The sequence below is a fragment of the Megalobrama amblycephala genome, linkage group LG17 (assembly GCF_018812025.1).
Source record: "Megalobrama amblycephala isolate DHTTF-2021 linkage group LG17, ASM1881202v1, whole genome shotgun sequence".
NCBI classification, from domain to species: domain Eukaryota; kingdom Metazoa; phylum Chordata; class Actinopteri; order Cypriniformes; family Xenocyprididae; genus Megalobrama; species Megalobrama amblycephala.
Window position 1 is genome coordinate 18,428,960 of NC_063060.1, and position 14,857 is coordinate 18,443,816.

General features: G+C 34.6%; 1 protein-coding gene across 1 annotated transcript in view; it reads right to left on the reverse strand.

The window, feature by feature from the left end:
- Positions 1–14,857, reverse strand: part of st6galnac3 (ST6 (alpha-N-acetyl-neuraminyl-2,3-beta-galactosyl-1,3)-N-acetylgalactosaminide alpha-2,6-sialyltransferase 3) — a 123,070-nt gene that overhangs the window by 12,804 nt on the left and 95,409 nt on the right. The window contains exon 4 of the mRNA XM_048163166.1: positions 5,665–5,772. Coding sequence (XP_048019123.1) covers positions 5,665–5,772 — 108 coding nt within the window. The remainder of the gene's footprint in view (positions 1–5,664; positions 5,773–14,857) is intronic.

Consider the following 14,857-nt stretch of genomic DNA (forward strand, 5'->3'; position numbering starts at 1 on the left):
GATGACAATAAAGACATCACAATAAAGATTATGAAGCATGCAGCAGTTTTGATATTGAAGCTTTAACACATTGCTTCTTTATTCAAAGACCGAGTCCATAAGGAGAACTCCCGCCGAGAGCTTTGAAGACTTTTTTTTTCTCTTACTAATAGATTCAATTTTTCTCGCCCAGTAGCACCTGTTGAATTTTAATTACAAGAGATCCAGCGAGGTCAATTGCAACAACAGCTCAGCACATTATGCTAAAATAGATACTTCCCAGCTGAACTGCCTTTCATCAAAATGAATTTGTTGTAGCCACTGTTTTCTCATTTGCCAGTCTTTACAGGTGACTGGGATTTTCTGTGGAATGAAAATTGCTCATTGTTTTGAAAGGGAAAGCGGAATGAATAAATGGTTGGGAAAACAGACTATAATAGCTACTTTAAACACACTAATCATATCATTGCATGCTTCGATTATGTCTATCTGCAGTAGGAGGGTTGTGAGGTTGTTAAGGACACTATCATTAAAATGAAACCATAGTATGAGACTTATGAAAAAGGGGCTTATATGCTGCTAGTGAACTATTAAAAACAAATGTCAGGAGACATGCAAGGCAATGTGTTAGAAAACAGGTCAACAGAAAAAACATTTTGACACCCCAAATTATTGTAGTAGTAGTAAATAAATCAATAGTACTTAAAGGTGCCATAGAATTGAAAATTGAATTTACCTTGGCATAGTTGAATAACAAGAGTTCAGTACATGGAAATGACATACAGTGAGTTTCAAACACCCTTGTTTCCTCCTTCTTATGTAAATCTCATTTGTTTAAAAGACCTTCGAAAAACAGGTGAATCTCAATATAACACAGACTGTAATGCAACAGTCGGGATCATTAATATGTACACCCCCAATATTTGCATATGCCAGCCCATGTTCAAGGCATTACACAAGGGCAGGCAGTAACGTCTGGATCTGTGCACAGCTGAATCATCAGACTAGGTAAGCAAGCAAGGACAATAGCGAAAAATGGCAGATGGAGCGATAATAACTGACTTGATCATGATATCATGATATTTTTAGTGATATTTGTAAATTGTCTTTCTAAATGTTTCGTTAGCATGTTGCTAATGTACTGTTAAATGTGGTTAAAGTTACCATCGTTTCTTACTGTATTCACGGAGACAAGAGCCATCACAATTTTCATTTTTAAACACTTGCAGTCTGTTTAATTCATAAACACAACTTCATTCTTTATAAATCTCTCCAACAGTGTGTAATGTTAGCTTTAGCCGTTGGCCATGGAGCACTATCAAACTGCCTTCAGAATCAAATGTAAACATCCAAATAAATACCATACTTACATAATCTGATGCATGCATGCAGCATGAATGACGAACATTTTGTAAAGATCCATTTTGAGGGTTATATAAGCTGTGTGAACTTTGTTTATGCAATGTATTATAGAGTTGCGAGCTTGGGGGCGGGGAGCATGAGCATTTAAAGGGGAAGCGCATTGAATCGGCGCATATTTAATGATGCCCCAAAATAGGCAGTTAAAAAAATTAATTAAAAAAAATCTCTGGGGTATTTTGAGCTGAAACTTCACAGATACATTCAGGGGACACCTTAGACTTATATTACATCTTGTGAAAAAGCATTCTAGGGCACCTTTAAAAAAAGTGTTTAAAATATGATCAACATATAAGTTCACTTGTGGAATAAATTAACCTTATATCATGGTCTGTTTGAATATTTGATTCTGATTGGCTAGAAGGTGTGTTAAAACATATAAATAAAATAAGTACCACATATTAAAGGATTAGTTCACTTTCAAATGCAAATTAGCCAAAGCTTTACTCACCCTCAAGCCATCCTAATTGTATATGACACTTTTTTTTCTAATGAAAACAATCGGAGAAATATTAAAAAATATCCTGACGCTCTATAATGGCAGTGAACAGGGGTCACTTGTATGAGCTGAAGAAAGTGCTTCCATCTACATCCATCCATCATAAACATACTCCACACGGCTCAGGGGGGTTAATAAAGGTCTTCTGAGGCGATGCGTTTGTGTAAAAAAAAAAAAAAAATCCATATTTTACAAGTTATGAAGTAAAATATCTAGCTTCTGCCAGACCGCATTCTGTATTCAACGTATGAAGAAAGTGTAAAACTCTCAAAGTTCAAAAGGCTTACGCTATGTCCTACGCCTTCCCTATGCAACTTACGGAAAAAGTGTAACTGACGCGACGCCAGTTTGCACTTTCTTCATAACTTTTATATAGTGGTCTGGCAGAAGTTAGATATTTTACTTCATAACTTGCTAAATATGGATATTTTTTCTTACACAAATGCATCGCTTCACTTCAGAAGGCCTTTATTAACCCCCCGGAGCCATGTGGAGTATGTTTATGATGGATGGATGTAGACGGAAGCACTTTTTTCAGCTCATACTCGTTGGTTCCATTCACTGCCATTATAAAGCTCAGATGCATCAGGATATTTATTAAAATATCTCCGATTGTGTTCATTAGAAAGAATATACACTTAGGGATGGCTTGAGTAAAGCTTGAGTAAAGCTTGGGCTAATTTTCATTTGAAAGTGAACTAATCCTTTAATAAAATTAACAATTATTTTTATCAGTCCAATCAAATTTAGGTAGCACTTTATTTTATAGTCCTGTTTCCCATGTACATATTATGTACTTATTGTATTTATTATAATAACTAGGTAATAACTAGGTACTAACCCTGAACCTACCCCTAAACCTAACCCATGTAGTTACCTTATATTAACAGTACTTTCTTAGGTAAGTACACTGTAAGTGCATGTAAGTGCACATGCTGTGAAATAAAGTGCAACCCAAATTTATGTTGCAAACATCAATAAGAGCTTTAAATTTTCCATGCTGGAAAGTGACCATGGTCTAAGTATGATAATTTTAATGCACTTCACTTTGCATTGAGTGGTTCTTTGCCTCCACTTTGTAGATTAAAATCGTTTAATGCACACCTAGCTGTCAGTATCTCTTATCTCGCTTACTGTGAATAGACAATTTCTAAATGGTTGCTTTTGTGTGATGCTACATCCACATCCCTAGGTGTGGCCACATTTATTGTTGTTCGGCCACATTTCATGGGTGAAACTGAGTGATTCCAATAGGAATCTGTGCGATGAGAGTTTCAACATTAACACACCAAGTCACTTTTTTTTAAATGTAAGTACATAATAGTTAAAAACACCTAATATAAAGTGTGACCAAAACTTGAGTTACTAGGTTTAGTCACAAGCTCAAGTTTAAAGCTATTTAGTATAAAGTTCTATTCAAGCTCTAGTATAAAGTATTGGCAATAAATAAATAAAATAAAAAATAGCATTACTAATTTCAGACAGAGGGTCAGTATGACAAAAATATTCATTTTTCCAAATATATGATTGTTTTTTGTCCAAAAACTTTCTAAATTCTAAGTGAAAAAAAAAAGTTACCTCACCCAAAAATGAAATTTCTGTCATCAAGTACTCACACTCATGTCGTCCCAAACCTGTAAGACCTTTGTTTGTCTTCAAAACACAAATTAAGATATTTTTGATGAAATCCGAGGGTATCTGATTCACACATAGGCAGCAATGACATTACACTTTTTGAAGTACAGAAAGGTACTAAAGACATTGTTAAGACCATCGACATGACTACAGTGGTTCAACCTTAATATTATGAAGCGACGAGAATACTTTTTGTGTGCAAAAACAAAGCAAAAATAACAACTTTATTCAACAAATTTGTCTGTCCCCTGTTCGTTGCAGAGCTTCAGTGTTTATGTCCAAACGGTGCCTCAGTATTGCGTGTGATGCTGACGCAGGAGCCGGCCAATACTGAGCCCATTTTCTGACATAAACACTGAAGCTCTGCAATGAAAATAGCAGAGCAGTATTTGTTGAATAAAGTCATTATTTTTGTTTTGTTTTTGCACACTAAAAGTATTCTCGTCTTTAGTAACTTTCTGGACCTCAAAAGGTGCAATGTCATTGCTGCCTCTGTGTGGATTATATTCCTCTCAGATTTCATCAAAAATATCTTAATTTGTGTTCCGACGACAAACGAAGGTCTTACGGGATTGGGACGACATGAGGGTGAGTACTTAATGAGAGAAATTTCATTTTTGGGTGAACTAACTCTTTAAGGAACATATTAAAATCATTTTAAAAATCTCTCAATAAACAGAGAGTTTGTCACTTCTTTATTTAAAATTTTTACCTCTGTCCTGAACTCAATCCTGTGTGTGAGCAATAAAAGGTTTTAAATGTATTATTTTTATTGTTAATATATATATATATATATATATATATATATATATATATATATTTTTTTTTTTTTTTTTTTTTTTTTAAATGTATTATTTTGTGGATCATTTTAAACAACTTAACTATAACATGTCAATTCAACCAAATGGAAATACATACATATTGTTCTTTTTAGTTGAATATATAACACAATATATAATAATGACAATAAAACGGGTTTTATTCTAGTCTCGCTGGGTTTTGTTGTATTGCGAGGCAATTAAAAATCTCTCCCAGGTGACCTCATGGAACGCTGGAGATGGTGGACTATTCAAATTGAAATAACACTTTTTTTTTTGGCTTGATTCAGTTAAAACACAAGCTCAGATGCTCTCTGTCATTGTTATCTTGAAGTGTGAATTTCATATTATTTTCCTGCTGTTTTCTGCATAAAAGATCAAAAGATGCCATCTATTTATCTGCCATTAGAGTTATTACTCTACTTTTGTCTGTATAAAAGTCAACCTACGGTGAAATATTATTTTGTACTTCAAATCATTTTGCTGTAAAACCTTTATGAAGAGCACTATAACATACACTATTACAACATACAGTTGTAATGACAGTGAAGAATGAACAGTAACAGTGAAGAATGAACAGACAATGACCGCATTATAAAATGAGGTTTAAAGGCCCATTAACACCAAGAACAATAACTTTAATGATAATAATGATAACTTCCTTTTTTTTCCCTTTTTTTTTTTTTTTTTGCAAATCCTATGAGACAGGATTGTATTTTCCCAAAAATGAAAATTCTGTCATTTATTACTTACCCTCATGCCGTTCCACGCCCGTAAAACCTTCATTAATCTTCGGAACACAAATTAAGATATTTTGAAAATAGCAGAGCAGTATTTGTTGAATAAAGTCGTTATTTTTGTTTCGTTTTTGCACACAAAAAGTGAAGTTAAAATTCTCGTCTTTAGTACCTTTCTGGACCTCAAAAGGTGCAATGTCATTGCTGCCTCTGTGTGGATTATATTCCTCTCAGATTTCATCAAAAATATCTTAATTTGTGTTCCGACGACAAACGAAGGTCTTACGGGATTGGGACGACATGAGGGTGAGTACTTAACGACAGAAATTTCATTTTTGGGTGAACTAACCCTTTAAGGAACATATTAAAATAATTTTAAAAATCTCTCCCTTTAAAATTTTGAAGCAAAGATATTGGTGTGTATTTTTGTATTATGACAGAGGGTTAGATTCCTTCCAGTGTTCAACTGAAACTCACAGCACTGCTCTTGTATCAGCTCTACTGTCATTACACTCTGGAAACCAGTGAGGCTGCTTTAAAGACCACTGTCAAGTGATAGATTGCATGTCAGTCTTACTTGCAGTATGTGTCATTGATCATTCCGTAGACTCGGATCTCTTTGCACATGTCCATGGCCAGTATGAGGGTGAACCAACCGGTGCTCAGGTACGACCCCGACTGAATCCTGCCAACATAAAATCATGATGTCAGCACTTAAAATTCCCTATTTACATGTGTAGATTTCATTATTCCAAAAGAAGTGGTTGATAAAACATGCATTTGAGAGATCTACATTCAAATAATCCTCATTATAGTTCCCAAACAGTTGTAATATCTCTTTAAGAAAGAAATAAAGCACCTTTGTGTAGAACATAAACCAGGTGAACCTTACTGATGAAGATAATTAGTGAGGGTGATTAGGACTAACAACATAGAAGCTGCTCTATATAGAACAGGAAAGAGCTTTAAAGGTAAGAAATGAATAGTTTGTGTGAAATTAAATCCCCAAATCAGAGATCAGTTTGAAGTAAATATAGTCTCATCATGCTCCCTTGCCTTATATAAAAGCTCCTCCACCGCCTCAGTGCCTCTATCACATAGTCCTGACGCTTATATTCCCTGCAACTTGAGCTTGTGAAACTCTCCCCTGCAGGGCTCAGGAAAGTGGTCAATCATCAAGACATATTAGAGCACGTGGCCATTTAGAGAAGCTATTGGCACCTGTGGAAAAATCCATTTCCCAGGCGTTTTGTAAAGAACACCGGTTTCATCAGAAAGAGCAGGCCCTGCTTTCAAAGTAAAGGCATTAATTCCCAGCCATCTACCCTCCTCTGCTCTGTGCACCATTAAATTGCCATTCATACAGTTTCTGAGACATTGTTCACCTGAACATAACAACCCTTAATGACAGCTTCCCTGGTAGCTAAGGGATAGTTCACCCAACAATGAAAACCTATATGCTGTTATTTTTTTTCTGTGACAAAAGAAGAGAATTTGAAGAATGCTCATGTAGCTCTTTTCCATACAGTTCATCTTGAACATGAATGGAAAATACCACAAATATTGTCCACAACAAGTGTGCTATATTCCAGGTATTCCAAGCCTTTGTGTGACAAACAAACTGAAATTTAAAGGGTTAGTTCACCCAAAAATGAAATTTCTGTCATTAAGTACTCACCCTCATGTCCTCCCAAACCTATAAGACCTTAGTTTGTCTTCGGAATATAGTTTGTCTTTGTCTCTTATATAAATCTAATTTGTTTAAAAGACCTCTGAAGAACAGGCGAATCTCAACATAACACCGACTGTTACGTAACAGTCGGGATCATTAATATGTACGCCCCCAATATTTGCATATGCCAGCCCATGTTCAAGGCATTACACAAGGGCAGGCAGTATTAACGTCTGGATATGTGCACAGCTGAATCATCAGACTAGGTAAGCAAGTAAGGACAATGGCAAAAAATGGCAGATGGAGCAATTATAACTGACATGATCCATGATAACATGATATTTTTAGTGATATTTGTAAATTGTCTTTCTAAATGTTTCGTTAGCATGTTGCTAATGTACTGTTAAATGAGGTTAAAGTTACCATCGTTTCTTACTGTATTCACGGAGACAAGAGAGCCGTCGTTATTTTCATTATTAAACACTTGCAGTCTGTATAATTCATAAACACAACTTCATTCTTTATAAATCTCTCCAACAGTGTAGCATTAGCCGTTAGCAAGACCGTCGATGTGACTACAGTGGTTCAACTCTAATATTATAAAGCGACGAGAATACTTTTTGTACGCAAAAACAAAACAAAAATAACGACTTTATTCAACAAATTCGTCTGTCCCCTATCATACTGCTATGCTATTTTTGTAGCAGAGCTTCAGTGTTTACGTTCGAACAGCAGTTCAGTATTGGCCAGCTCTGGTCACGTGGCACGATGCATGCAGGAGTCGGCCAATAATGAGTCGGCGTTCTGACATAAACACTTCAAAATATCCTCTTTGTTTTCCAAAAGTAAATGTGCCAATTTTACTCTCCTTTTTTTTCTTTTTTTATATCCTATTAGGAAGAGATTATTTTGCAGTGTTGGAACAACAAATTATTTTTATTTTTGGAGGGCACAATTGTTATAGCTAAATATAAGTGAAGTTTTCGAAGCTCATCTGTGCCATAGAAAATAATTGCAATATGCATATAAAAAATCATGTTTACAGTAATGCATATACAACGGAAGTATACGGGGCAAGACACTGGAATTAGCCTTCAAATAAACACTATTTAGAATATATAGCCACAATACTTACCCAACATTATATATATGCCACAATTGTGATAGAATTGCTTAGTAACTTTGCAGAAATGGAGAAGCACTGCTATTCTTTACCTAATTGATTTATCTAAACAGCTCATTTTTTATGGTGAGGTTCTGCTGACTAATACGGCTGAACACTGCTTCCCTAAGATGTTTTAAACTATTTCTTCCCCTGGGATGAGTTTTTCATTTAGCCAGAATAGTAGAGTTGCCTAGCGCTCCTAGCCTGTGCCAATTTATCTTTGTGAGGAAACTAAGTACAGCCATTATTACCCGACACATTAAAGAAGACAGACAGTCGCTCCAAGCTAAGGTTGTGTTTACTTTCATTTTGGCGAGATCTATTAATAACCCCGAGGCTGTCAGCAGTTGCCTAGTAAATGATAGGCCTTTAGTAAGTGCACTAGCTCCTGTTCTTAAGTGGTTTTACCTGGTCAGCACAACTTCAATTTCTCCACCAGCAGCTAATGGTGCTGTATCTGTTTTCAGTCATGTCAATAAACAGAGTTTGTCACTTCTGTATTTAAACTTTTTACCTCCATCATTGCTGAACTCATTCCTGAACTCATTCCTGTGTGTGAGCAATAAAAGGTTTTAAATGTATTATTTTTATTGTTAATATATATATTTTTTTTAAAAATGTATTATTTTGTGGATCATTTTAAACAACTTAACTATAACATGTCAATTCAACCAAAAGGAAATACATACATATTGTTCTTTTTAGTTGAATATATAACACAATATATAATAATGACAATAAAACTGGATTTATTCTAGTCTTGCTGGGTTTTGTTGTATTGTGAGACAATTAATAATCTCTCCCAGGTGACCTCATGGAACGCTGGAAATGGTGGACTATTCAAATTGAAATAACACATTTTCTTTTTGGCTTGATTCAGTTAAAACACAAGCTCAGATGCTCACTGTCATTGTTATCTTGAAGTGTGAATTTCATATTATTTTCCTGCTGTTTTCTGCATAAAAGATCAAAAGATGCCATCTATTTATCTGCCATTAGAGTTATTACTCTACTTTTGTCTGTATAAAAGTCAACCTACGGTGAAATATTTTTTTGTACTTCAAATCATTTTGCTGTAAAACCTTTATGAAGAGTACTATAACATACACTATTACAACATACAGACAGTGAAGAATGAACAGACAATGACCGCATTATAAAATTAGGTTTAAAGGCCCATTAACACCACGAACAATAACTTTATAAGAATGATAACTTCCTTTTTTTCCCTTTTTTTTTTTTTTTTTGCAAATCCTATGAGACAGGATTGTATTTTCTTTGAACTTGATGACAAAAATGAATACATATACAGAACACAAGTTAAAGGGTTAGTTCACCCAAAAATGAAAATTCTGTCATTTATTACTTACCCTCATGCCGTTCCACACCCGTAAGACCTTCGTTAATCTTCGGAACACAAATTAAGATATTTTAGTTGAAATCCGATGGCTCTGTGAGGCCTTCATAGGGAGCAATGACATTTCCTCTCTCAAGATCCATAAAGGTACTAAAAACATATTTAAATCAGTTCATGTGAGTACAGTGGTTCAATATTAATATTATAAAGTGACGAGAATATTTTTGGAGCGCCAAAAAAAAAACAAAATAACGACTTATTTAGTGATGGCCGATTTCAAAACACTGCTTCAGGAAGCATCGGATCACAAATGAATCAGTGTATCGAATCTCCTGTTCGGAGCGGCAAAGTCACGTGATTTCAGTCGTTAGTTTAGTTTCAACTAAAATATCTTAATTTGTGTTCCGAAGATTAATGAAGGTCTTACGGGTGTGAAACGGCATGAGGGTGAGTAATAAATGACAGAATTTTCATTTTTGGGTGAACTAACCCTTTAATATCTGGTTGTGTATGTTCTCTTGCACACTTTCTTGAATATGTAATACAAAAATTGTAGTCTTTTCTTCCAGGAAAGAACACATCACAATATTCCTCACTTAAATAATTTCCGCTCAAGACATTTTCAGGGCAAGACCTGGTTGAGTTGTAGTAGTGGTGTGTAGAAACTCGCGGTTATGGTAAGGTGCTTGACATTTCCTCAAATATGCTCGAATTGGTTGACCAATCACAACACACTGGTCCAGTCAACCAATCAGAGAGCGTTTTTTAGAACTTTTTAGACGGAGGGGCTTCACAGAGACCATAAATAAATAGAGTGTTACTAAAAGACTGGAAAGAGAGGTGCTACAACAATGTCCAATACGTGAAAAATAATGTTTTTTGAACATTCAAGCAAAACCTATTCTAACAGACTATAAAAATAAAGACATTGAAAAGGGGCATAATAGGTGTAGCAAACTAGCTCAAAAGAAATATGAATGATAAATAAAAACTTAATTAACTAATATCCAGTTAACAATTCCTTTACTACGAGCTAATTAAACAATAATAATCGTGTTAATTAGTGATAATGAATGAAGAACTAACAATTAACAATGTAGAGACTACAATATCAACTATGAATTAACTATAAACTAATATTTTGTTAATGAATTGTAAGTACTTTATACTTATTATAAAGTGTTACTGTATTAAGTAGCACAGATGTAATAAAGCTTAGTTTGACAAACCTAATCAAATTAATTTGATCTTACTATACATTAACCTTATCACACTGACCTAATCCAACTAAAGTATGTTGACCCAATGAAGTTGACTTAATCTGAATGAAATATGTGGAAACACTTTCTTAAATTAAATTGAAGTAAGGTTAATTCATTATTATTATTATTATTATTATTATTGAGTAGATAATTGCTTTCAGCATGTTGTGATCTTATTTCCTTTTTATCACCACACTTTTCCTGCTTTCAGCTGTTTCTGCTTTAAACATGTTTTCCAAAATAACCATTACAGCCATAGTTGTCATTTACAATAGTGACAGAGACTTTTTTTTTCCTTGGCCAACTGAATACATCAACAATGAAAGCATATCCAAATGCTTAGCAGGAGTTTCATTTTGTTAGTGTGTGTTTTGAGAAGCAGTCTGGCGAAGGAATTTGTCGAGATGTTTTTCTGAGTGATCGTTGGTTTTCATCCGTGACAGAAAGCGACAGTGTTCTCTGCCGTGCACGGCTCGCAGACACGCTCTCCGCTTCTGTTGCTTGTTTGTGTGCTTTAAAATGAAATCAGATGGACATTCTGAGATATAGAGCAACAATTTGGATTCATTAAAACAAAAACTGGTAACACTTTACAATAAGGTTTCATTTGTTAGTTAAATACATTAGTTAAATTGAACTAACAAAGAGCAATACTTCTACAGCATTTATTAATCTTAGTAAATGCACTGTGAATTAACATGAATATGGACATTTGGGAGAGTGTTTTCACATTTGGCTCCGAAACTCTGGAATAGCCTTCCTGATAATGTCAGGGGCTCAGACTTGCTCACCCAGTTTAAATCTAGATTAAAGACGCATCTCTTTAGCCAAGCATTCACATAATGCATCTCATACCAGATCAATTGCACATGACTATCTTTGCTTAATGTTATGAACAGCAGCTACGCTAATTATTCCATTTTGCTTTTCTGATTTACCTCAGGACACCCATCCCGAGGTGACTAGAGAGGACATCAGCTTCAGTTTGGATCCAGCCTCTTAAGAAGACCTCAGATGACCAACACCTATGAAGAGACGGCGCCAACTCCTGAGAGGACTTCAAAAGACGCAATCATCTGGATCAACATGCACATTGCCCAATTTCTATATCCTAATTATTGTTAATATGTAATTCATTATTCCAGGAGCTCATTGCTTCTACCTTCAGTTAAACTGCTAACAGTGATTGTAAATTAATTGCCTACATTATTTGCTAACTGCATTCTTTAAATTGTAATGTTGACATGCATTCTCTGTAAAGCTGCTTTGAAATGATATGTATCGTGAAACGCGCTATACAAATAAATGTGAATTGAATTGAATTGACATTTTATTAACTAATATTAAATTTATAAACAAAGGTTTATAAATGCTGTAAAATATATTGCTATAAAATATATATTAAAATAAAATATATTGCTCATTGTTAGCTCATGTTAACAAATGAGACCTTATTGTAAAGTGTTACCTAAAAACTTGTATCAGTGCTGATTAAAACCCTGAACCCCATAAAAAAAAAAATTTGCAAACAGGTTATTTTCCAAGCAGTCATGCTTAATAATTCATGCACTTATGCATTCTCCTACAAAATCCCTCAATCCTCCCTCAAATCACTGTAATGAGAACAACAAAATTGATGTTTAAAAAAAAAAAAAAAATACTTTAATAATTGTACGTTATTAATACATTGTTTACATTGCAGTGAAATGGAAATGGCAAATCGTTTCCCAAAAGCATCGTTAGCCACCTAACATCGCAAATTCCATCGTTACTTACATAGCGTCGCTGTCCGATGAAAACCACGTATGTCCATTTTGCCGATTTTGAGATTTTTCGACGGATTGAATGTCCAGGTTCATTTCCGTATACAGTATGCTTCACATATCTAAATGGCCAATGAAAAGTTGTGAAATCATGTCATCTGATTTTCACGTATATCCATTTGGTGTCAAAGCTGTCAATCACGCAGCGTATCTCCCGCCCTGTGGAAGCATCTCGCCGGTCTCGTGAAGTTTCATCGAAGCTCAGCACTGGATAGCCGAATAACACTGTGAGGTAAAGTATCAGCAAACGTTTGTTTTTGACAACTGTTCTCAAGTAAACGTTTCCCCCCTGACGCCAGACGTACGTCTAGGAGTGACAAAATTACGGTAGGACTGTGCAAACAAAGTATCTGTCTAGCATTACCATGTCAGTGTATTGATTCATTGTCCCTTCATAGTTTGCAAGAGACATTTAATAAATTTATCATTAATATTAAATAAACTAAGCGTATTTAATAAACTAAGACGTAGGCTATTTAATAAACTGAGCGTATTCATCTGTCAATATGAACGCGTATCGACCACCGTTACTGTAAAATATGCATGTATGTCCATTTAAACTCAATTTTGGTCAAATATGGATTATATCATTACACTGGCAAGAATATGGTTACATGTAAAGATGCCGTACCAAGTATGACAACGCTACATTCAACTGCTTTTGAAATACTGTGTTTTTTTCACTTCCTGAAAAGTAACCGTTTTGGACATACGTGAGTTTCATCGGGCAGCGACGATAGTTACTTACTTACACGATTTGGTGTTTCCCGAAACCATAGTTCAAACGAACATTCACAAACCGAATGTAAACTTGTGTGGTTGGAGCGACAGCTCTCGAGCTGTGGTTAGAAGCATAGTTTCTTGTTTTTATGTCATATGGACTTAATAAATCGTTATCTTGAGCAAAATAAGCAAGCTGACATTAAGTACAATGTATATCTTTTATTTCGAAAATATACAAATGTCATTTACATATTTTAGTTTGTCAAGAGATTTAAAATAAGATTTCAATAAGGTTTCAGGAAACAGTCGTGACTAGCTAGTTGATTTGTTCAACGATGCATCGTACTATGGTAATGAAGCAGCGAGTTAGATCTTCGTTGTTTGGGAAACGCACCCCTGATCTCTGATCAACAAATTTAAATATTAAGCTTAACTTAATTAATATTCATAGGTCAAGCTTTTGTCGTTTTGAGAGATCGCAATGGCACATATGCAGTCGCTTGAGTAAATCTTGATGGTTGTCTTGGCCTACTTTGCAAAAACAGTTAAGTTAGCCATAAGGGATGCTTTCATGCACGAGATGCATTCATCAAAACATCATGCTTCATGCATTGGCATATTCCTGGATGTTTTGAACCCTAAACAAATTCTCAAAGGAAATCTAGGCAGACATAAGTTTTGTTTGTGCATTCTGTAAATAGTGCTCCATGAAGTTTCAAGAGCTAGAACTCTTTATGAGTCATAATATCTCAGTCTCAGCAGTGAATGAATGGCCTCAAAGGAAATAAGTGCACGAATAAGGTGAGCTCAAATAATACTGCATCTGACAGAGTTTCTGTACATAGATGACAAATGGAAAATTCCCAAATGTTTAATGTGACGAGTCGATGCATTATCTAATTTATCACCCTCCTCACTTTTTCCAGTTTTGGGCTGCTTACAGAACAGATTTCATCTGCAGAAATATTCATTAATCTATGACAAGATAAAGCCTTATGTTCTGATCTCTATCAGCTCAGAAACAGCATTGCGTGATTTTACCATCTTTCATGGTTGGAAATAGATATAATGTCTTTAATATCAGTTTCAGCTCATCTTGTGCACTTAAAGCAGGGATTTCTGGATTTGATTTACTGCGATGTTTAATTTAATAAATGTGTGCAGATTTTTTGGCATCAAGTCATACTAAGATCAATACATGTCATTTACATGTCAATACATGTCATGTCATTATTATTCTTAAAAAAAAAAAAAAAAAAATGAAACATGCACAAATAATAATCCCGCTATCCTCATTTACAGATAGAGATTAATATTGTAAATAGATAACAACTGATTAAAGTTTGGTATTATAAACTCATATTGTGTTCATTAATTTATTAAGTATAACTTATCGAAGAGTATCAAATTGTAATTTAAAGAAACATCTGAAACAGTTACATCTAATTTAGGTTTTGTATTGCTCTTCTGGTTCATCTCATTCTAATTAATTTATCTGCACTTGAATAAACAAGAAAAAAATACACTTAATTCATTTTTGCTTGTGAGTAGCTGGTGCATATCAGTAAAAAAAAAAAGTGCATATACAGAATATGAATGCATATTTTAGATCATATAACAGCTCAGGAATAAGTAAAATGCTGTTTAAACCAATTTCGATGGAATCAGTCACACTGCAGGCTGTTACCTGTTTCTGTTACCAAACGCATGCACTGTTTTGTATGTTAAACGCAAGCGAAATGTCTTCTTTCTATCATCTACACATCAA